Here is a 23,676-nt window from a genome sequence, read left to right as displayed (position 1 = left end):
CATAATAATTTAAAAAAAAAAAATCAAAACAATGGATGTTGGCATGGATGCGGTGAACAGGGAACACTTCTACACTGCTGGTTGGAATATAAACTCGTACAGCCACTATGGAAAACAGTGTGGAGAAAAAAAGAAAGAAACCAAGAAAGTCATTATATAATGATAAAGGGATCATTTAACCAAAAGGATATAAAAACACGGCCAGGCAGGAGGCTCACACCTATTATCCCAGCACTTTAAGAGGCAGAGGTGGAAGAATCACTTGAGGCCAGGAGTTCGAGACCAGTCTGGTCAACATAGCAAGACCCCATCTCATTTTTTAAAAAATTAAAAAGCAAAACAAAACAAAAAAACAATAAATATATGTACATTTCATCCAACTGCTGCAGAATAGACAATCTTCTCAACAGCGCATGGAATGTTCTCAAACAACAATAACAAAAAACCCCAAAAACAAAACAAAAAAAACCTCATAAAAAAGAATGCAAAGTCTACATGACACATGGGACAGCATAAAGCGACCAAATATATGGATTTGTTTGTTCCAGAAGGTGAAGAGAAGATCAATGGCATAAAAAACCTTTTACCAAAATAATGACTGAAAACTTTCCAAGTATAGCAAGACATTTAGACATCCAGATAAAGGAAGTTCAGATACCCACAAATAGATAACAACCCAAAAAGGTCTTCTGCCTGTCACATTATGGTCAAACTGTCAAAAGTTAAAGGCAGAGAGAAGTGTCTAGTCACATACAAGGGAAGTTTCATCAGAGTAACAGAGGATTTCTCAGCAGAAACTTCACAGGCCAGGAGAGAATGGGATGATATATTCAAAGTGCTGAGAGGAAAATAAAACAAAAACCTGCCAAACAAGAATTCTATACCCAGCCAAGGAAGCTTTCATAAACGAAAGAGAAATAAAGTCTCTCTCACACAAACAAAAATGGAGAGGATTCATTTCAGGAATGAGTCCTCACATCTCAATAATAACCCTAACTGTGAGTAGATTAAATGTCCTATTTAAAAGATAAGACAGTAAAACAACAACAGTAAAAAGACAATGAAGATCATAATATAATGACAAAGCAATTAATTCATCAATAGAATACTGCATTTCTAAATATATATGCACCCAATATTGAAGCACCCAGATACATAAAACAAATATTACTAGATCTAAAGGAAGAGACAGACTCCAATACAATAGTATTTGGGTACTTTAAAACCTACTCACAGAAGCCCAGGCATGGTGGCTCACGCCTGTAATCTCAGCACTTTGGGAGACTGAGGCAGGCGGATCACGAGATCAGGAGTTCAGACCAGCCTGACCAAGATGGTGAAACCCTATCTCTACTAAAAATACAAAAATTACCCAGGCATGTTGCAGGAAGTCAGGGACCCCAAATGGAAGGACCAGCTGAAGCCGTGGCGGAAAAACATAAATTGTGAAGGTTTCATGGACATTTATTAGTTCCCAAAATTAAAACTTTTTTTTTTTTTTTTTTTTTTGAGACGGAGTCTCGCTCTGTCACCCAGGCTGGAGTGCAGTGGCGCGATCTCGGCTCACTGCAAGCTCCGCCTCCCGGGTTCACGCCATTCTCCTGCCTCAGCCTCCCGAGTAGCTAGGACTACAGGCGCCCACAACCGCGCCCGGCTAATTTTTTGTATTTTTAGTAGAGACGGGGTTTCACCGTGGTCTCGATCTCCTGACCTTGTGATCCGCCCGCCTCGGCCTCCCAAAGTGCTGGGATTACAGGCGTGAGCCACCGCGCCCGGCAATTAAAACTTTTACAATTTCTTACGTCTGTCTTTACTATAATCTCTGAACATAAATTGTGAAGATTTCATGGACACTTATCACTTCCCCAATGAATATCCTTGTGATTTCCTATGCCTGTCTTTACTTTAATATCTTAATCCCGTCATGTTTTCGTAAACTGAGGAGGATGAATGTCGCCTCAGGACCCTGTGATTTGGGTCAGAATTTCCAATACTATGTTGAATATGAGGGGTGAGAGGGTATCCTTGTCTTACGCCAGTTTTCAAGGGGAATGCTTCCAGCTTTTGCCCATTCCGTATGATACTGGCTGTGGGTTTGTCATACATGGCTCTTATTATTTAGAGGTATGTTCCTTCAATACCTAGCTTATTGAGAGTTTTTAACATAAAGGGATGTTGAATTTTATCAAAGGCCTTTTCTGTGTCAAGATAATAATGTGGTTTGTCTTTCATTCTGTTTATGTGAATTACATTTATTGATTTGCATATGTTGAATCAACCTGGCATCCTGGGGAGGAAGCCAACTTGATCATGGTGGATAAGCTTTTTGATGTGCTGCTGGATTTGGTTTGCCACTATTAGTATTATTGAGAATTTTTGCATCAATGTTCATCAGGGATATTGGCCTGAAGTTTTCTTTTTTTGTTGTATCTCTGCCAGGTTTTGGAATTAGGATGATGCTGGCCTTATAAAATGAGGGAGGAGTTGCTCCTTTTCAATTGCTTGAAATAGTTTCAGTAAAAATGGTACTAGCTCTTCTTTGTACCTCTTTTAAAATTCAGCTGTAAATCCGTCTGGTCCTGGGCTTATTTTGGTTGGTAGGCTATTTATAAGTGACTCAATTTCAGAAATTGTTCTTGATCTATTCAGGAATTCAATTTCTTCCTGGTTCCGTCTTGGGAGGGTGTATATGTCCAGGAATTTATCTATTTCTTCAAGATTTTCTAATTTATGTGCATAGAGGTGTTTATAGTATTCTCTATGGTTGTTTGTATTTCTGTGGGATCAGTGGTGATATCCCCTTTATCATTTCTCATTGTGTCTATTTGGTTCTCTCTTTTCTTCTTATTCTAGCTAGCAGTCTATTAATTAAAAAAAAACTGGATTAATTTTTGAAGGGTTTTTTTCATGTCTCTATTTCCTTCAGTTCTGCTCTGATCTTGGTTATTCCTTGTCTCCTGCTAGCTTTGGGATTTGTATGCCATTGGTTCTCTAGCTTTTGTTTGTTTTTTGAGATGGAGTCTCGCTCTGTTGCCCAGGCTGGAGTGTAGTGGTGCAATCTTGGTTCACTGAAACCTTCATCTCTCAGGTTCAAGCAATTCTCCTGCCTCAGCCTCCCAAGTAGCTGGAATTACAGGCATGCACCATCATGCCCGGCTAATTTTTGTAATTTTAGTAGAGGCAGGGTTTCACCATGTTAACCAGGCTGGTCTCAAACTCCTGAGCTCAACCATTCCACCCACCTCGGCCTCCCAAAGTGCTGGGATCACAGGCATGAGCCACCATGCCTGGACTCTAGTTTAGTTGTGATGTTAGGTTGTTGCTTTGAGATCTTTTTGTTGTGGGGATTTAGTGCTATAAACTTCGTTAACACTGTTTTAGCTGTGTCCCAGAGATTCTGGTACATTGTCTCTTTGTTCTCACTAGTTTCAAACAACTTCTTGGTTTCTGCCTTAATTTCATTTACTCAAGAGTCATTCAGGTGCAAGTTGTTCAATTTCCATGTAGTTGTGTGGTTTTGAGTGAGTTTCTTGAGTTCTAACTTGATTGTGCTGTGGTCTGAGCAGTTTGATTTCAGTTCTTTCGCATTTGCTGAGGGGTGTTTTACTTCCAATTACGTGATCAATTTTAGAGTGCCATGTGATGAGAATAATGTATATTCTGTTGTTTTGGAATGGAGAGTTCTGTAGATATCTATCAGGTCCACTTGATCCAGAGCTGAGTTCAGGTCCTGAATATCTTTGTTAATTTTCTGTCTTGATGATCTAATATTGTCAGTGGGGTGTTAAAGTGTCCACTATTACTGTGTGGGAATCTAAGTCTCTTTGAAGGTCTCTAAGAACTTTATGAATTTGAGTGCTCCTATATTGGGTGCACATATATTTAGGATAGTTAGCTCTTGATGAATTGAACCCTTTACCACTATGTAATGGCCTTCTTTTTTTATCTTTGTTGGTTTAAAGTCTGTTTTGTCAGAAACCAGGATTGTGACCCCAGCTTTTTTCTGTTTTCCATTTTTCCTCCCTCCCTTTATTTTGAGCATATGTGTGTTTTTGGATGACATGTGTCTTTTGAAGACAGAATACTGATGGGGCTTGACTCTATCCAGTTTGCCATTTTATGTCTTTTAATTGGGGCATTAAGCCCATTTACATTTAAGGTTAATATTTTTATGTGTGAATCTGATCCTGTCATCATGATGCTAACTGGTTATTTTGCAGACTTTTTATGTGGTTCCTTCATAGTGTCACTGATGTGTATACTTCAGTGTGCTTTTAAAGTGGCTGTTAATGGTTTTTCCTTTCCACATCTAGTACTTCCTTCAGGAGCTCTTGCAAGGCAGGCTTGGTGGAGATGTATTCGCTCAGCATTTGCTTGTCTGAAAAGGAGCTTATTTCTCTTTCATTTATGAAGCTTAGTTTGGCCGAATATGAAATTCTGGGTTGGTAACTCTTTTCTTTAAGAATGTTGAATATTGGCCCCCAATCTCTTCTGGCTTGTTGGGTTTCCACTAAGAGATGTGCTGTTAGTCTGATAGGCTTACTTTTTTAGGTGACCTGGCCTCTATGGCTGCCCTTAACACTTCTTCTTTCATTTTGACCTTGGCAAATGTGATGATGGTGTGTTTTGGGGTTTTCTTGTAAAGTATCTTACTGGGGTTCTCTGGATTTCCTGAATTTGAATGTTGGCCTGTCTTGCTAGGTTGGGGAAGTTCTCCTGGATGATATCCTGAAGTGTGTTTTCCAACTTGGTTCCATTCTCCCCATCTCTTTCAGGTACCCCAGTCACAGGATGTCTTTTTACATAATCTCATATTTCTCGGAGTTTTATTAGTTCCTTTTCACTCTCTTTTCTTTATTCTTGTCTGCCTGTTTTATTTCAGAAAGATAGTCTTCAAGCTGAGATTCTTTTCTCCACTTGGCCTATTCTGTTACTGATACTTGTGACTGCACAGTAAATTTCTTGTGTTGTGTTTTTCAGCTCTATCAGGTCAGTTTTGTTCCTCTCTAAACTGGTTATTCTGGTTATCAGCTCCTGTAGTTTTACCATGGTTCTTAGAGTCTCTGCATTGGGTTCTAACTATGCTCCAGGATAGGTGCGGTGGCTCATGCCTGTAATTCCAGCAGTTTGGGAGGTCTAGGGGGACTGATCACCTGAGGTCAGGAGTTAAGAGACCAGCCTGGTCAACAAGCTGAAACCCCATCTCTACTAAAAATACAGAAAAGTAGCCGGGCATGATGGCACGTGCCTTTAGTCCCAGCTACTCAGGTGGCTGAGGCACACGAATCGCTTGAACCCGGGAGGAAGAGGTTGTAGTAAGCCAAGATTGCGCCACTAGACTCCAGCCTGGGTGACAAAGTGAGACTCTGTCTAAAAAATAATAATAATAATACACCATAATTCAGCTGAGTGTGGTAGCTCATGCCTGTAATCCCAGCACTTTGGGAGGCCAAGGCAGGCAGATCACCTGAGGTAAGGAGTTTGAGACCACCCTGGTCAACATTGTGAAACCCCATCTCTACTAACACACACACACACACACACACTAGCTAAGCATGGTGGCAGGTGCCTGTAGTCCCAGCTACTCAGGAGACTGAGGCAGAAGAATCACTTAAACCCGGGAGGCGGAGGTTGCAGTGAGCCGAGATTGTGCCATTGCACTCCAGCTTGGGCGACAAGAGTGAAATTCCATCTCTCCATGTGTTATTATTACACAGTTATAATAACAAAAACAGCACGGAACTGGCATAAAAACACATAGACCAATAGAACAGAATAAAGAACCCATCAATAGGTTGGGTGCGGTGGCCCATCCCTCTAATCCAAGCATTTTGGGAGGCCAAGGTGGGAGGATCACTGGAACTCAGGAGTTCCAGAGGAGCCTGGGCAACATGAAACACTGTCTCTATGAAAATCACAAAAAATTAGCTAGGCATGGTGGCATGCACCTAGTCCCAGCTACTTGGGTGGTCGAGGTGGGAGGATCGCTTGAGCCTGGGAGGTCAAGGCTGCAGTGAGCCAACATCACACCACTGCACTCCAGCCTGGAGAACAAAGTGAGATCCTGTCTCAAAGAAAAAAAAAAGAACTATCAATAAATCCATGCATTTACAGTCAGCTCATTTTTGGCAAAGACATCAAGAACATACAATGGGGAAAGGATACCCTCCTCTTCAATAAATGCTGCCAAGAAAACTAGATGTCCATTGTAGAAGAATGAAACTACATCCGTATAAATCATATATAAAACCAAAATAGATTAGACTTAAATGTGAGAACTGAAACTATGAAACTGCTTGAAAAAAACATTTGGGAAGTGTTTCAGGACACTCATCTAGGCAGAGATTTTTTTCTGAGTAAAACCTCAAAAGCACAGGCAATGAAAGCAAAAATTGACAAATAGAATTACATCAAGCTGAAAAGCTTCTGCACAGCAAAGAAAACAATTAACAAGTGAAAAGACAACCTAAAGAATGGGAGAAAATATTTGCCAGCTACCCCTCCAACAAAGGATTAATAACCGCAATATATAAAGAACTTATATAAAGAATTTAGTAACAAAAAAGAATCCTACTACAAAATGGACAAAATATCTGAATGGACATTTCTTAAAAATGACATACAAATGGCCAACAGGTATATGAAAAAATGCTCGATACTACTATCATCAGAAAAATGCAAGTCAATATCATAATGAGGTATCATTGCACCCCGGTTAAAATGACTACTATAGAAAAGATGGAAAATAAATGCTTGTGGGCATACAGATAAAGGGGAATGCTCATACAGCCTTGGTGGGAATGCAAATTAGTATAGCAGCTATGGAAAACAGTATGGAGGTTCCTCAAATAATTAAAAATAGAACTACCATATGATCCAGCAATCCCATGGCTGGGTATATATCCAAAAGAAAGAAAATCAGTATATCAAAGAGATATCTGCACTCCCACATTTATTGCAGCTCTATTCACAACAGCTAAGATATAAAATTGATATAAGTATCCAACAATGGATAAATAGCTAGAAGAAAAGGTTTGGAATGTTTCTAACACAAATAATGATAAATGTTTGAGGTGATGAATATCCCAATTACCCTGATTTCATTGCTAAACATTGTATGCATGTATTAAAATATCACATGCACCCCATTAAAAATGTACAACTATCATGTATCAATACCCATAGAATACACAAAAAAGAAACAGAAAACATTGTAATATTTTAAATGACAATGACAATTAAATGACAATTAATAATAATGTTAGCATATAAAGTTATTTTCTAAAACAATTTAGTAAGGAGAGTGGCACTGTTTTATAGTTCAACAAATTAATAGAAGGCAGCTGAATTACCATACCTGCTTCTGCATTCAACTTGCTGCATATGTTGTAAAATCTGGCTTCACACAGGTAGATATTTGGAAAAAAGGGGTATTTAATTGCTTTTTCAGATAATAGTGTGCTTTGATATTATACCAAACATTGATGAAATAGTTGAAGGATCCTGGTTCTGAGTCAATTCTCATAAAAATTATCTCTTTTTTTTTTTTTTTTTAATTTTTTTTTTTATTATTATTTTGTTTTGGAGACGGAGTCTCGCTCTGTCGCCCAGGCTGGAGTGCAGTGGCCGGATCTCAGCTCACTGCAAGCTCCGCCTCCCGGGTCTATGCCATTCTCCTGCCTCAGCCTCCCGAGTAGCTGGGACTACAGGCGCCCGCCAACTCGCCCGGCTAGTTTTTTGTATTTTTTAGTAGAGACGGGGTTTCACTGTGTTAGCCAGGATGGTCTCGATCTCCTGACCTCGTGATCCGCCCGTCTCAGCCTCCCAAAGTGCTGGGATTACAGGCTTGAGCCACCGCGCCCGGCAAAAAAATTATCTCTTAAAACTATAATACTGTTGGAGCTCAATACCAAAAACTAACCAGGTCTCTGTACCATGGTTACTACAAATTTAAGATAAGCCTTCTAGAGCATGGAGTCATATTCCCCTACTTTCCTGCCCAAAGCATCCACACCTGTTTCTTCCTCCAAGGCTTCAGGCTGCAGGGCAGAAGACAGAAGATCTCCTGGCCTCCATGAAACTTGGCTAATTTAGAAATTCATGGTTGGTAAAATGTAGTTGGTCTTTCTTTTCACTCCTAGGCTAAACCCTGCATAGGTGTTTTAAAATAGGGTTCATAATTGAGTTCTCAGGTGAGACTGTGATTTTCTTCTCAAAGAAAAGAATTTTTTTCCCTATTAGATTAATCTATATATGGTTGTTTCTCAAAACTCAGAGGGTAATAAAGGAGGAGGCAAGATAGAATGTTTTATTGAAAGTAGGTTATGCAAACTTGGCTTGAAAGGTACTTATCATTTTAAAAATTATGCTTAATGATGCATCAAATACAAAAACATATAATATATCAATAGTCAACCTTTTCCCCATGAAGGCAAAGTTATTGAGAAATGTTTATTTTTCCTCTTGAAATGGCTAATCCAGGTAACAATATGATAGCAGATGGAAAATTCACATTGCTTCTTTCATTGCTTCTGTCCCTTAAACCTGTTAATCTTTCAGAACCACATTACTGAGGTGCTGGCCTGTGTATGGAAACAGAATGATATCCAGGTCTTACAGGTCCAGGGCCCAGTGGACAGACAGGCCCTGGTCCTCCACGCTGGCCACCATGTCTTCGATGGCATTCCAGTCCAGCTTGCTGAGGATGCTGCCAGTGCTCTCAGACACGCTGTCCATGCCGCCCACCCCAAAAGGATGCTCTGGCTCTTCCTCTTCAGTTGGAGACAAGTCCTATTGAATTGAAAAGACAGTCAGTTGTGGTCCTAGCCCCTAAAAACAAACAGAAAAACAAAAACAAAAAAACCTGGAATGTGAACTAAGCTTTCAAAAATTCTAGAGTTGTTCATCCATCAAAGGGCTGAAGGAAATGTGCCAGGAAATAGGAAATAAGCTTTCAAAAATTCTAGAGTTGCTCATCCATCAAAGGGCTGAAGGAAATGTGCCAGGAAATAGGGCTGTGATTGCCCAGCACATCCAGATGGACAAGAGCTGAACATCATCTCACACAACAAGATGCTGGCACTGGATTCAAAGACAGGGAAGAATGGATGTTGATACTTGTAGTACAATTTTATGTTCTTATATTTTGGTCATTTTTTAGTTAAAAAATACAGTCACAGAGAATTCTGAAAGATAAATGCTGGAGTACTAAGCCAAAAGGGAAGATGCTTTGCATCACGATTTCAAACTGACCTAACAACCTTTCAGTATTTCCACATCCCACAAAAAAACAAACTAAAAAACAAACAAAAAACCTGAAGAACATAGAGTAATCACTAGACAAACAAAATCTAGAACAATGCTTACTTGTAGAAGGGAATTGTGGCTGTCATGAAGAATCTTACGGATTTCTGAAGGTATCGTCCAGGGACTCACCACAGTCTCCTCTCTCTCATACTCCACACACACCTGCTTGGTCTGAGGTGCAAGTCCAGCATTTCCATGTTTTTTTGTATGCTGCTGACTACGACACGGAGCATTAGAGCCTTTTAAGGGGTAAGAACAAAGCATACATTGGGATTGATTGATTGATTGACTTATTTGTTAATTGTGACTTTTATCATCAAAGCAAAGGTAGTCACATTTTAAATAATATTCAAATCATAAGGTCTGGATATGGTTCACTTTAGGGTTCGAACAATTCGTGTCCTGTCAGTGTACGAGATGGAAAATGAATTCCAGCCTTCTTTGGATTTGAAAACTATTAGTAATTAATCTCTAAGACAAGAAAATTTAGTGAGGAGAGGCCACAGATATAACAGAACTGTGGAGAGGTCTTCACATCAAAGTTGGGTGAACTCTGAAACCTGTGCCTTCCCTGTCTTTTACGGATAGTCTTGTGAAAACTTCTTTTTTTTTTTTGAGATGGAGTCTTGCTCTGTCTCCCAGGCAGGAGTGCAGTGGCGCGATCTCAGCTCACTGCAAGCCACGCCTCCCAGGTTCACGCCATTCTCCTGCCTCAGCTTGCCCAATAGCTGGGACTACAGGCGCCCGCCACCATGTCCGGCTAATTTTTTTATATTTTTAGTAGAGACGAGGTTTCACCGTGTTAGCCAGGATGTTCTCGATCTGCTGACCTCATGATCCGCCCGCCTCGGCCTCCCAAAGTGCTGGGATTACAGGCGTGAGCCACCGCGCCCGGCCGTGAAAACTTCTTAGAAGCAATGCTTTGGGCATCTTCACCCAGGCTTAATGCTTACAATCTGCCTTTGGGCAAAGGCATCACAGTGAATGTGGTGACAACACATTATGACCCTCTTTCTTCTTACTGCATGTATCAGTATTTGTTGAAAAGAAACTTTCATTCCAGCTAATGCCCAGAAGCAGCTTAGTAAACCCACAAACCAATAAGGTTTCTCCGCACAAAGCCCTAGAGGAGCCTACCTCACCTAACACAATGTTCCAAAGCCAGTGTCACAGCATGTTCTACCCTTCAAGGTGATTTCATGAAGAAACACCCAAGACATGGGGCAAATGGGAAGTAAATATAGATCCCAAACAAGCAGTCACGTGGCTCCCTGAAGCAGGAAGAAGAGGTAGGACAGTGCTGAAGTTTGGGCCCTCTTTGTCTTTTGTAACTCTACCAACCTTATGTACTTGAAGCTGAGGGTATCTCCAAGAAATAAAGCCCCCAAAACAATCACAGCACACACTTTGGCATTTAGTATGGGCTAATAAGCACTTTTACATTCAGTCCCTTGAACTTACCAGACATTCATGCCTGGTCTTTGGATTTTCTAACACACCTCTGCTTTCCCTAGCTAACTTCATTTAGTTCCATGGCTTTAAATATCACCTACATGCTGATAACTCTCTAAAACCTGTACCTCCAGTCTCATAAAGCTAACTGCCCCTTCTTAAAATCTTTGCTTGGATGTGCAATAAACATCTGAACTTTAACAGGTCCAAAACCACACTGTTAATTTTTACCCCTAAACTGCCCCATCCCAGGAGACACTCAGGTTAAAATCCAGTAGTTTTTCTTTCTTTTTTTTTTTTTTTTGAGACGGAATCTCACTCTGTCCCCAGGCTGCAGTGTAGTGGTGCGATTTCAGCTCGCTGCAACCTCCGCCTCCCGGATTCAAGTGATTCTCCTGTCTCAGCCTCCCGAGTAGCTGGGATTACAGGCATGTGCCATCATGCCCAGCTAATTTTGGTATCTTTAGTAGAGATGGGGTTTCACCATGTTGGCCAGGCTGGTCTGGAACTCCTGGCCTCAAGTGATCTGCCTGCCTCAGCCTCCCAACCTGCTGGGATTACAGTCGTGAGCCACTGTGCCCTGCCTCATCCTTCTTTCTTATACATGTCCAATCATCAGCAAGTCCTAATTTTGTCTATCTTCAAAATATATCTAAATCAAACAGTTTCCCCCATCTCCACTGTTAAAACCCTAGCCCAAGCAATCTATCCTTGTATGCCGTCTTCTTTTTTTCCACATGTTCTAAAACATAAATTATATTATCTCTCTGCTTAATTGCCTAAAATGGAGTCTCACTGGATCTCAAGTAAAATACAAACTCCTTGCCTTAGCCTACAGTATCTAGCCCATCTCTTCCACCATATCTCTCGTCACTTTTCCATATTGATCTTTTCTGCCATACCAACTTTGTTTCTGTACCAGGGCTCTGAACTTCCTGTTCTGCCTTATCTTTATATAACACTCTTACCAGAACTTTGAACTTCTGCCTGAAACTGTTTTGCCTTATCTTTACCTAACAATCTCCTTTTCATCATTCAAGATCTTCACTTCAACATCACCTTCTCTTTTTCTAAATTTTTATTTAATTTTTAATTTGCTTCATACTAAGAGCTGGAGTAAGAGTTTTACCTTCTCAAAGAGACCTTCAACCACCCTTGCTAGAGTAGTTCCAACTAGCCAGCCTCATTCTCCCTTACTGATGTGCTGCTTTCTGTGTTGTTCATGAGTAATAGTGCCTGGTATGTTGTAGGAGCTCAATGGGCAGTTGCTGAGTGAATACTCTTCCTGACAGTTCTATGGAGAAAGCATTATTATGCCCATTTTGCAAGTGAGGAAAGTTAGGCTTAGAGAGGTTATGCAATTTGCCCAAGATGATGGAGATGATCCACCCTAGAACCTGGGCTAATGTATTAACTTTCTACTCTTTTTTTTGTTTTGAGACAGAGTCTCACTCTGTCACCCAGGCTGGAGTGCAGTGGCGCGATCTCACTGCAAGCTCTGCTTCATGGGTTCACGTCATTCTCCTGCCTCAGCCTCCTGAGTAGCTGGGACTACAGGTGCCTGCCACCATGCCCAGCTAATTTTTTTTTTTTTTTGTATTTTTAGTAGAGATGGGGTTTCACCGTGTTAACCAGGATAGTCTCGATCTCCTGACCTCATGATCTGCCTGCCTCGGCCTCTCAAAGTGCCAGGATTACAGGCGTGAGCCACCACGCCTAGCCTACTTTCTATTCTTTAGGGTGAAGGAATAATAATACCTAGAGGGCCCTTTAAGATCATCTTCATATCTATAAGTAAAATATGAATAGATCTATTAATTTGCATCCACAAGGTGGCAGCTTTCCAAAAGCTTCTTCCTGGATTAGTGCCAAAGGGAAGGGAGCAGTGGTATAGACAGCTTAGGGATTTTTCTTTTGACTAGCCCCAAGAGTCTGAAAAAGAAACAAAGCTAACATCATTTGGTAGCACCTGCCACTGTAATATCCAATGTGAGAGCTATGTTCTAGTTGAAAAGGTTTGACATTTTTTCTGCTACTTAAAGACATCAGAGAGTATTTTGAAATGCCACTGGAAGTCCCATGTTAAAATAATTCAGTAAATTATTTTTCAGTAAATATTATTCAGTAAATAATTATTTCAGTAAATATTTCAGTAAATATTAATAAGGAACAAATTATGAAAAACCTTATAAAGGAAAAAAATCTACAAGCAGATGACAGGAATGCATAGGAGAACAAATACTGTGGTAAAAAGGAAAACAGTCGTTAAAACAGAAAAAGTGAGACTGAAAGAGAAACCAATGAGTGGTTAAGCAACACAACCACAAGAGTAGGCTTCCACTTCAAAGCAGATGGGAACAAGTGGAGGTGGGGTGCTGAAGTATCCTTCAAGTATTCATGATATGACTAGAGATCAGCAAAGACTACAAACATCAACTAATCCCAACCCCATCTTGGCTACAATTAATTTGGTATCTAGACATTGACACTTTTGCTTTGTCAAATGAACATGATTATTGCCAGCTAGAAAGAATGACAAAATCAAACCACTACCTAGTCTACTAAAATTACAGTTAAGAGTCTTGCATTTTAGGATAAATCTTCACCTATGGGGTATTACAAACCTTGAGAGGCTATCACTGGGTTTCTCTCACCTTGCTTTACCTAGAGATGGTTTTGTAATTTCCTTCCTTTCAGATCATAATGCATTTTTCTAAGGTTTATCTGGGATATCCAATTTGAGATAAAAATATAATATGATTGGGAGGCCGAGACGGGCGGATCACAAGGTCAGGAGATCAAGACCATCCCGGCTAACACAGTGAAACCCGTCTCTACTAAAAACTACAAAAAACTAGCCAGGCGAGATGGCGGGCGCCTATAGTCCCAGCTACTTGGGAGGCTGAGGCAGGAGAATGGCGTAAACCCGGGAGGCGGAGCTTGCAGTGAGCTGAGATCCGGCCACTGCACTCCAGCCTGGGCGACAGAGCGAGACTCCGTCTCAAAAAAAAAAAAAAAAAAAAAAAAAAAAAAAAAAAATATATATATATATATATATATATAAAATATGAGAAACTTTCTGTGAAACTGAGCATGCATAAGTCTTTTCGAGGTAAACTGTCCTGCCCCATTGGACAGTGAAAGCTTTCTAGAGTGAAAGGTAAGTTATAGATCAAGATGACACCCCACAGCAGAAACCAGGCTGCCAAGTACACTGGCTTCCCTCAGAAAGGAAGTACTCTTTCTCTAGGATGATGGGCACTGACACTCAGTTTCTTTATAACATAACACCAAACAGTGTCTACAGAGTCTAGCCTGAGAAATCTGAAACTGGATGATAAAACTAAACCTATTACCTCCACCATTCCCAAAGAAAATCCTGCTTCTTTTCTTGCTCTACTTGTGTCAATTTGTGGGTCACAGTCTATCTAAGCACTTAAGCTAGAAACTTGGAGTCATACACATTTCTAACTTTCAGAGGCAGGGTTACCATTGAACAATGAAACAAGTATGTACAGCTTTCTATGGGCAAGGCCTCATGTTACATTATAATGACCTCAAGAACACAAAACCCTGGATCTCTGGGACTTTCAAAAACAAAACAATATAATGGTACAAATAATTTCAACTGTTTTGAGAGGTAACATTGTATTTGGGGAACATTTTATCTGTTGAACTAGACATTGCTAGATATTTGCTTTGAAAAGAATAAAAAGCTATTGAGTACTCTAAACTAGAAAATAATTCATAATGGATAAAAAGGAAAGACTTTGAAAAAGAGAAAAGCTAGCATGGGATTCAGAAGCTGATAAAGTTTGGCTGTGTCCCCAACCAAAACTCATCTTGAATTGTAGTTCCCATAATTCCCATGTGCTGTGGCCAGGTGGGAGGTAATTGAATCATGGGGGCAGTTACCTTCATGCTGCTGTTCTTGTGATAGTGAGTTCTCATGAGATCTGATGGTTTTATAAAAGGGAGTTTCCCTGAATATGCTCTCTTGCCTGCCACCATGTAAGACTTGACTTTGCTTCTCCTTTGCCTTTTACCATGATTGTGAGGCCTCCATAGCCATGTGAAACTGTGAGTCCATTAAACCTCCCTTTTAAATTACCCAGTCTTGGGTATGTATTAGCAGCGTGAGAACAGACTAATACACAAGCACAGGAAATGATGCTTTGAGGATTCAAATTGATCCAAATGACCAGAAACTTGGGTTTTAATGCGTACATGGGGAAAAGAGTAGGAAAAGTATCAAATACATCGTCTAGAAAATACAGCCATAGACATTCAAAAGTTGATAAATGAGTTAAATAATGGATTAGACATAGGTAAAAAGAGATGGGGTAAACTGAACGACGGATCTGCAAAGTAATGAGCTAGTAGTAGAGAAAGAGGCATAATACCAAGCCTAGGCTAATTACTTCGTATTTCTCATCATTTTTCACAGTACATATAAATTAGTGGGGTTTGTTTTGTTTTGTTTTGAGACAGAGTCTCACTCTGTTGCCAGGCTGGAGTGCAGTGGTGCAATTTCGGCTCACTGCAACCTCCACCTGCTGGGTTCAAGCGATTCTTCTGCCTCAGCCTCCTGAGTAGCTGGGACTACAGGTGCATGCCACCACGCCCAGCTAATTTCTGTATTTTTAGTACAGACGGGATTTCACCATGTTGGCCAGGATGGTCTCGATTTCTTGACCTCATGATCCACCCGCCTTGGCCTCCCAAAGTGCTAAGATTACAGGCATGAGCTACCGCACCCAGCCAAATCAGTGGGTTTTTAAAAAATAATTACCCCTACCAAATTTAGTTCTGTTCTTTCAATAGGGGATAACTGCACAGATTTCGTTGGGTTTAATATGAGGATCAAGTGAGATAATGCACATGAGGTGTGAACATAATGCCTGGCATACAGTAAATGCTCTATACCTGTTAGCTACTATTGTTATTGTTTTAAGGAGATCTGAACAGGTCATTTAACTTCTCTATGTCTGTTCTCATAGTAAGATACGGATAATAGTTACCCTGTTCACCTACCAAGGTAGTTACATATATCCTCACTATTATAATCTGTATTTTCCAGGTGAGAAAATTAAGGATACATAAATGGGTTAGAAATTTGTGTAAGGTTACAGAGTAAGTGGTTAACTTGATTCCATAAAGCTACTCCAAAACTTCCTCTCTGAACCACTGCAGCACAGAGTCACACCATCCATTCTGAAATCTAGATTTGAAATTGAGTGATTTATAATTTTTAAAAATTTAGTATTAAGGGCCAGGCACAGTGGCTCATGCTAAAGCCCAGGCATAGTCACAGGACTTTGGGAGGCCAAGATGGGTAGATCACCTGAGGTCAGGAGTTCAAGACCAGCCTGGCCAACATGGCAAAACCCCATCTCTACGAAAAATACAAAAATTAACTGGGTGCGGTGGTGGGCACCTGTAATCCCAGCTACTGGGGAGGCTGAGGCAGGAGAATCGCTTGAACCCAGGAGCCGAGATCGCACCATTGCACTCCAGCCTGGGCAACAGAGTGAGACTCTGTCTCAAAAAAAAAAAAAAAGAAAATTTAGTATTAAGTCTGAGAACTTTATCTTCTTTATCCCTTACCTTTTCGGAAGGTAACTGGAGACTGCATAGCCTTTCTTACTGATGCTTTGGCTTCACCAGCTTTTTTCTGTATGGTGAAAGTGGCAGTTCCTGTACAGACAAACATTATTAACCTTCCATAGGCATTCATTATTTTTATATATAGTGAGTTATTTGAGGACAGACATCTTCTCCTGATCAGCTCTGAATCTGCTCACCAAGACCTATTCACAGTAGGGGCCCAATAAATGGTGGCTGGTTTGAACCAAGGCGGCAAAACATAAGTGCAGACAAAGAAAGGGAACACTCTGCTTTGACACCTGGTATCCTTCAAGCACAGCCATACTCTTGTTTCAAATGGCACATGTGTTTTGACATTTCTGGCAACTGGAAAAGCTAGGAACATAATACACCTCTTAGCAGTAAACACCTAGACAAAATGCCAAGTTAAATTTTATCAACAGAATGATTAGTTTCTTAAACTCAAAGATTAATAACAATCATTTACTTCCATGTTATACAATATGTTCTCTTATTAATATAATCCTCAACAACTCTATGAGGTAGGTTTCAGATAACTTATCTGAGGGCAAAAATCAGCAGCAGAGCTGGGATATAAACCTAAGTTCAGGGGATTTTAAAACTTAGACTTTTATTTCTTTTTTTTTTTTTTTTTTTGAGATGGAGTCTCGCTCTGTCACCAAGCTGGAGTACAGTGGTGCAATCTCTGCTCACTGCAACCTCCGCCTCCCAGGGTCAAGCAATTCCCCTGCCTCGGCCTCCCAAGCAGCTAGGACTGCTGGTGCGTGGGCCCGGCAACTTTTTTGTATTTTTATTAGAGATGGGGTTTCACTATGTGGGCCAGGATGGTCTCGATCATCTGACCTCGTGATCCGCCTGCCTCAGCCTCCCAAAGTGCTGGGATTACAGGCGTGAGCCACCATGCCCAGCTGACTTTTACTTCTTTATGCCTAAGATGCTTCTCGGTTACTAATCACGTAATCTTTGTACTGTAGTTGACAGAACTAAACATAAAACAAGCAACAATAACACAAACTACTCCTGGCCAGGCATGGTGGCTTATGCCTGTAATTCTTGCACTTTGGGAGGCCAACGTGGGAAGACTGCTTGAGCCCAGGAGTTTGAGAACAGCCTGGACAACATGGCAAGACTCCATCTCTATGAAAAAAATTAAAAATTACCTGGGTGTGGTGGTGCTCACCAGTAGTCCCAGCCATTCAAGAGGCTGAGGTGTCTAACACACCACTAGGCACGGTGGCTCATGCCTGTAATCCCATCATTTTGGGAGGCCAAAGCTGGCAGATCACTTGAGGCCAGGAGTTTGTGACCAGCCTGGCCAACATGGTGAAACCCTGTCTCTACTAAAAAATACAAAAATTAGTTGGGCATGGTGGTGTGAGCCTGTAGTCCCCGTTACTCCGAAGGCTGAGGCAGGAGAATTGCTTGAACCTAGAGGGCAGAGGTTGCAGTGAGCTGAGATCACACCACTGCACTCCAGTCTGGGTGACAGAGCAAGACTCTGCCTCAAAAAAACAAACAAACAAAAAAAACAGAAACAAAAAAAGGCTGAAGTGGGAGGATCATCTGAGCCAGGGAGGTCAAGGTTGCAGTGAGCCATGATCACACCACTGCACTTCCATCTGGGTGACAGAGTGAGTTCCTGTGTCAAAACAAACAAACAAACTCCTAACAGTATGGAAGCAGGGCTGAAGAAATTAGCCAAAAACTACATACTGCTTCACAAGATAGAAAGCAACATACAGTCAAACTCCCAAGTACATTAAGAAAAACTCTTCATTTACAAATGAACTGCAGTGCATTTGAAAATCTTGATGGAGCCTCACCTCCCCACATGTGCAGTGACTGAACTTGACCTATGTGAGTTCAGGTTATCTGTATCACTGACTAGGAAAAGGTCTGGAATCAGTCTTGCCTGGGTTTCCCTTCATTCTCCCAAACACTGGGGGACCTGAAACTTCTGAATGTAGCCAGGTGAAATGGTTGGGTCCGGGTGTGACAGAGGCCACAAGAACAAGGGGAGCCACAGCCTGCTCTACTGAGGCAGAGAAGTCAGAATATCCACAAGCACTCAAGCTGCCTCTTTTATCTTTGCATTAAAAGACAGGACAATAGCCAGGCATATGGTATTATTCTCTGACGTGGTATAAATACTGTAATACCTGCCTATTAATATCCTTGAACAATAATTTGTTTATAAATAGCTATGCTTAGGCAAAAAGCTCAATAACTATTTTTTCCAGTTATCTATTTGTTCAATGTTTGAGTATTTCATTTATTCAATGTGAGGGGTAATATGAAGATGAATAAGGGAATACTGCTGCAAAGTATTCTAGTATGGGGCATGAAGTTTACAGGTAACAATAACAGGACGCCTGTTGTAGTGCTTCAAGAGGGACATAAACATGTGACTAAGGGTTCAAAGAACAGAAAAATAACTACTTTGGCCACCATTGTCTCTAATTCTCATAGCAACCATGCAGATTAAATATAAGCCTCAATTCAGAAATGAGAATGTAGAATTTCAAATTGATTATATCAGATTGGACAAACTAAATAATTAAGATTAGGAATGTCTTGAGACACACAGAAGTGAGACATTCAAGGTATAAGGGAGCACAAATCACGTCATGTGGTTGGAAAACAAGCTGCTGAGCAGCACAGGTTCTATGGGGAAAGGAGGTCAAGGAAGCAGGAGAACACACAGAGGATGCCTGAAGGCCAAGCAGAGGGTCTAGACGTTTCTGCGTGGGTATGAGTGTTGCTGAGGGTTCCTGAGACCAGGAGTAGCAGGAGCACCTCCTCAGCATAATCCAGCAAGGGCAGGTGAGATTAACGGAAAGACAGGCTAAGGCCATAGCAACTGTCAAAGCACAAGGTAAAAATAAAGATTTGAAATTGAACATATATAACAGGAAGACATATTTCTGTATAATTCAAGACTTTTTCATCAGATGTTAAGAAACCATCAGATGTTCTTAAAACCTTGACAATTTTAGATATGTGTTTAATTCTGGCAAATATATCAGGTGTAAAATAATATATTTTTTAAAAAGTATGGTTCACTATTTTGAAATTTCAGTTTTAAAAGAGCAGTATTTTCTTACTGTAATTTGTCAATCAAAAAAGCCAAGAGCTGGTCAGGCATGATAGCTCACACCTGTAATCCTGGCACTTCGGGAGGCTGAGGTGGGTAGATGCTTGAGCTCAGGAGTTCAAGACCAGCCTGGGCAACACAGCGAGACCCCCCTATCTCTACAAAAAACGAACAAATAAACAAAAATTAGCTGAGAATGGTAGCATACACCTATAATCACAGCTATTCAGGAGGTTGAGGTGGGAGACGGCTGTTGAGCCTAGGAGGCAAAGGTTCCATGAGTCAAGATTATGGCACAGCACTCCAGACTGGGTGACAGACTCTGTCTCAAAAAAAAAAAAAAAAAGCCAAGAGCTAACCAAATCACGAAGGGTTTCATCTAAAGAATTGGGATTTATGGAAATTTCAATGTTCTAAATTGAGGCAGCATATTGAAGTGTTGGTTCTATGTGTGTAGGCTCTAGACCCAACCCTAGGATTAAATCTTGGCTCTACCACTTCCTAGTTGTATGATCTTGGGCAATTATTTGAGCTTTCTCTCTGCCTTGGTTTCCTCGTCTTTAAAGTGGGAACATAATAGCACCTATCTCACAGGGTTGTAATTAAAGAACATAAACAGAACCTGCCACATAATTAGTTGTTATTTTACCTTTTTTTTTTTTTTTTGAGACAGAGTCTCGCTCTGTCACCAGGCTGGAGTGCAGTGGCGCGATCTCAGCTCACTGCAACCTCCGCCTCTTAGGTTCAAGCGATTCTCCTGCTTCAGCCTCCAGAGTAGCCGGGACTACAGGCGCACACCACCATGCCCAGCTAATTTTAGTATTTTTAGTAGAGACAGGGTTTCACCATGTTGGCCAGGATGTTCTCAGTCTCTTGACCTTGTGATCTGCCCGCCTCGGCCTCCCAAAGTGCTGGGATTACAGACATGAGCCACCGCACTGGGCTTATTTTGTATTTGTAAATGTATACATTTATATTACATGTCAGCTATTATAATACATTCTCAATATATAAACATATTACAAATAACTGTTTTACTTTAGTAATCAAAACTCAAATATGGCACAATTAACTAAAGAAAGGTTAGTAAATAATGGATATACCTTGAAATGTGGAAAATTTTCAAAGGATAAAAACATGACATTATTTCAATCTGAGCTTCTTAGCATTTCTCTTCTGTGATGTATTCATCCTGCAATCTATCAGAACTTGATTTGTTCAAATGCCTACATCTTTAACCAGATATACAAAAGAAACAGACTTCCAAAAAAGTTATATCTAATACCCTGAGTCTTCAAATGCTATTATAAAAAAGCCATTCGGCCAGCTGCAGCGGCTCACGCCTGTAATCTCAGCACTTTGGGAGGCCAAGGCAGGCGGATCACCCAAGGTCAGGAGTTTGAGACCAGCCTGACCAACATGGAGAAACCCCGTCTCTCCTAAAAATACAAAATTAGCCAGGCATGGTGGTGCATACCTGTAATCCCAGCTATTTGGGAGGCCGAGGCAGGAAAATCGCTTGAACACAGGAGGCGGAGGTTGTAGTAAGCCGAGGTCATACTACTGGCACTCCAGCCTGGGAAACAAAAGCAAAACTCCGTCTCAAAAAAATGAAAAATAAAAAAAAAGTCATTCAAGGCCGGGCATGGTGGCTCACACCTGTAATTCCAGCACTTTGGGAGGCAGAGGCAGGTGGATCACCAGGTCAGGAGATCAAGACCATCCTGGTTAACACAGTGAAACCCATCTCTACTAAAATATACAAAAAATTAGCCAGGCATGGTGATAGGCGCCTGTAGTCCCAGCTACTTGGGAGGCTGAGGCAGGAGAATGGCGTGAACCCGGGAGGCGAAGCTTGCAGTGAGCCGAGATCTCACCACTGCACTCCAGCCTGGGCGAGAGAGCGAGACTCCGCCTCAAAAAAAAAAACAAAGCCATTCACTTAGAAAAATTCCTAGGGCCTTACTTCAAAGCAGAAAAAAAAAAAAAAATTACAGCTAAGTCTTTATCAATGCTTTGCATTCTGTTCAAATCAGAACTCCTCTTTACTAAGACTTATACCTTTTACTAATGAAAACACAACTTTGGAGACAAGAAGGAATAGGTCCAAATCAGACAATTTACAAAAAAGCTTTAAGTCTTACCATGTGGCCAAGGTGAGCCTTGAGGTTGCCCAAAAGACTTTCTCTTATGGATGTAACTTGGTTTGGACATATATTTGACTTTTCCAGGTCGATTTATTAGAAAACTGTAACCGTGTTGATTCTCTCTATAGTAGAAATCACATAATTATTATATTCCTAGAATCTCATATCAGTGATAAACTTTAATATTTCAAAAAGCCTAAATTAAGCTGGGCACAGCAGCACAGGCCTACAGCCCCAGCTCCTGGGGAGGGTGAGACAGGAGGATCACTGGAACCCAGAGGGTCAAGCTGTGGTGTGCCATGATTGCACCTGTGAATGCCACTGCACTCCAGCCTGGGTGACAGAGCAAAACCCTGTTACTTTAAAGAAAAAAAATGGACCAAAATATAGCTCAGATTATATTCACTTGATACTGCCTATTCTGTACCTCAGTGATACACTTAACATATAACTCTCAACAAATTATTCTTTGTATCTTATACCTCAAACTTCATTTTTTTCACAAAATTTTTTTGTGGTTATCTCACTCCCCATTTCAAATTATCCATATACTGGGCAGTTATATATGTATTTAATCCCTGCTTTATTCTAGAAAAGTCTCAATGGGATTCTTTGGTATTTGAAGTAAACTCCACAGTACACACACAAATGATCTGATTACATCTGGGTTTGTGTTGGTAGTATCTCCTCTAGGCTCTTAAATTATGTGATTATGTTTATAATTCTAATAATTCATTTTGTCAAAGGTGGTGATGCTTAACAACACTGTACTCCAATTCATGTTCACCTTATGATCACCAACAGATATCAATAGAACTTTGCATGTTTGTTGACCATGCGTAAGAAATTTTATACTTGGGTAGTATTCTTCAGCATTCTATGTTTAATTAATTACTGCCTAATGAACTCACATATAACCCCTCTGTAGGTGATTAAAGTAAAATACATAATACTAGCTACAGTTCAATGAGCATAACTGGGCAGGTCTGGGGTGGGTAGCAGAAAGGGAAGTGGTAAGCAGCTGGGGACTGGCTGTTTCTGCAAGAGAGACGACAAATGGAAAAACAGGATGAGCAGTTAGGAGGCAAATTACAGAGGCAAATATTAACAACAACTAAATAAAACAGGACTGCACACATATTAAATTTCATACTTCTGGAATACCTAAATGCTCTGTAAGCTTAGTGAGAAATGTAACACAATTTCTGCCTTTTTCCTTGGTGATTATATCAATGTATAAAGACCTCATGATTATGAGACTACTTTTTTTCCTTCACTTTATCATCACAACTCTAAGCAGGGTAAATGCAAATGCACTGAACTTAGGTCACAAAAGTGCTACATTTCTTCTTATCAGGCCTGACATTATCTTGCCAAATGGCATGTCAAACCTTGTCTTACCCTCTTGGAGAAGGGCAGTGTTGATATCTGGAAGAGTGAGTAGGGCTGGGTTTGTTAGGCAATGGTTTCTGTGGTACAGCTGGTAGCTGTACTGACTCAGATAATAGTTCATTCATCAGACTGTATGCTTGTGAGATTCGACGACTGTAGTGTTCAGAGAGCAGCAATCTGTAGACAAAGAATTAAGCATCATTTACTAAGAGTCACTTTCAGTTCATCTATCCAGAGGGAATATAGTGTTCGAAGATCACCTAGCATTTTCTTTTCTTTTCTTTTTTTTTTTTTGAGACGGAGTTTCACTCTTGTCACCCAGGCTGGATTGCAATGGCACGATCTCGACTCACTGCAACCTCCGCCTCCTGGGTTCAAGCGATTCTCCTGCCTCAGCCTCCCAAGTAGCTGGGATTACAGGCACGGGGCCACCATGCCTGGCTAATTTCACTTAGCATTTTCTTTCTTCAATGCTTCTCACATCCTTCTATTTGTCAGGTTTCTGAAAATGATTAGGTAGTATCATTAAAAGTACTTGTAGTTATGGTCTCTGGAGTATTTCCCAAATGCATGTAAATATCTGGGTTGGGAAAGGGAGAACAGCAGAAATAAAAGTCATAAAAACTGAATGAAACACGTAATATTTGAAAGCAAATT

General features: G+C 40.6%; 1 protein-coding gene across 8 annotated transcripts in view; it reads right to left on the bottom strand.

The window, feature by feature from the left end:
* Positions 1-8,437: 8,437 nt before the first annotated feature.
* Positions 8,438-23,676, bottom strand: part of CPLANE1 (ciliogenesis and planar polarity effector complex subunit 1) — a 162,316-nt gene continuing 147,077 nt past the window's right edge. For 7 of the 8 annotated variants that reach the window (XM_071099002.1, XM_071099005.1, XM_071099007.1 and 4 more), the window contains 5 exons: positions 23,029-23,196; positions 21,625-21,749; positions 16,366-16,455; positions 9,367-9,545; positions 8,438-8,790 (listed from right to left, as the gene is read on the bottom strand). In XM_071099002.1, the coding sequence (XP_070955103.1) occupies positions 8,614-8,790; positions 9,367-9,545; positions 16,366-16,455; positions 21,625-21,749; positions 23,029-23,196 (739 nt within the window). In that variant the 3' untranslated portion in view covers positions 8,438-8,613. The remainder of the gene's footprint in view (positions 8,791-9,366; positions 9,546-16,365; positions 16,456-21,624; positions 21,750-23,028; positions 23,197-23,676) is intronic. The other variant, XM_071099006.1, reaches the window with a different exon arrangement.

The sequence above is a fragment of the Macaca nemestrina genome, chromosome 6, assembly GCF_043159975.1.
Source record: "Macaca nemestrina isolate mMacNem1 chromosome 6, mMacNem.hap1, whole genome shotgun sequence".
Taxonomy (NCBI): domain Eukaryota; kingdom Metazoa; phylum Chordata; class Mammalia; order Primates; family Cercopithecidae; genus Macaca; species Macaca nemestrina.
The sequence above is the reverse complement of the archived record's forward strand: the minus strand, read 5'-3'. Positions and strand labels throughout refer to the sequence as shown.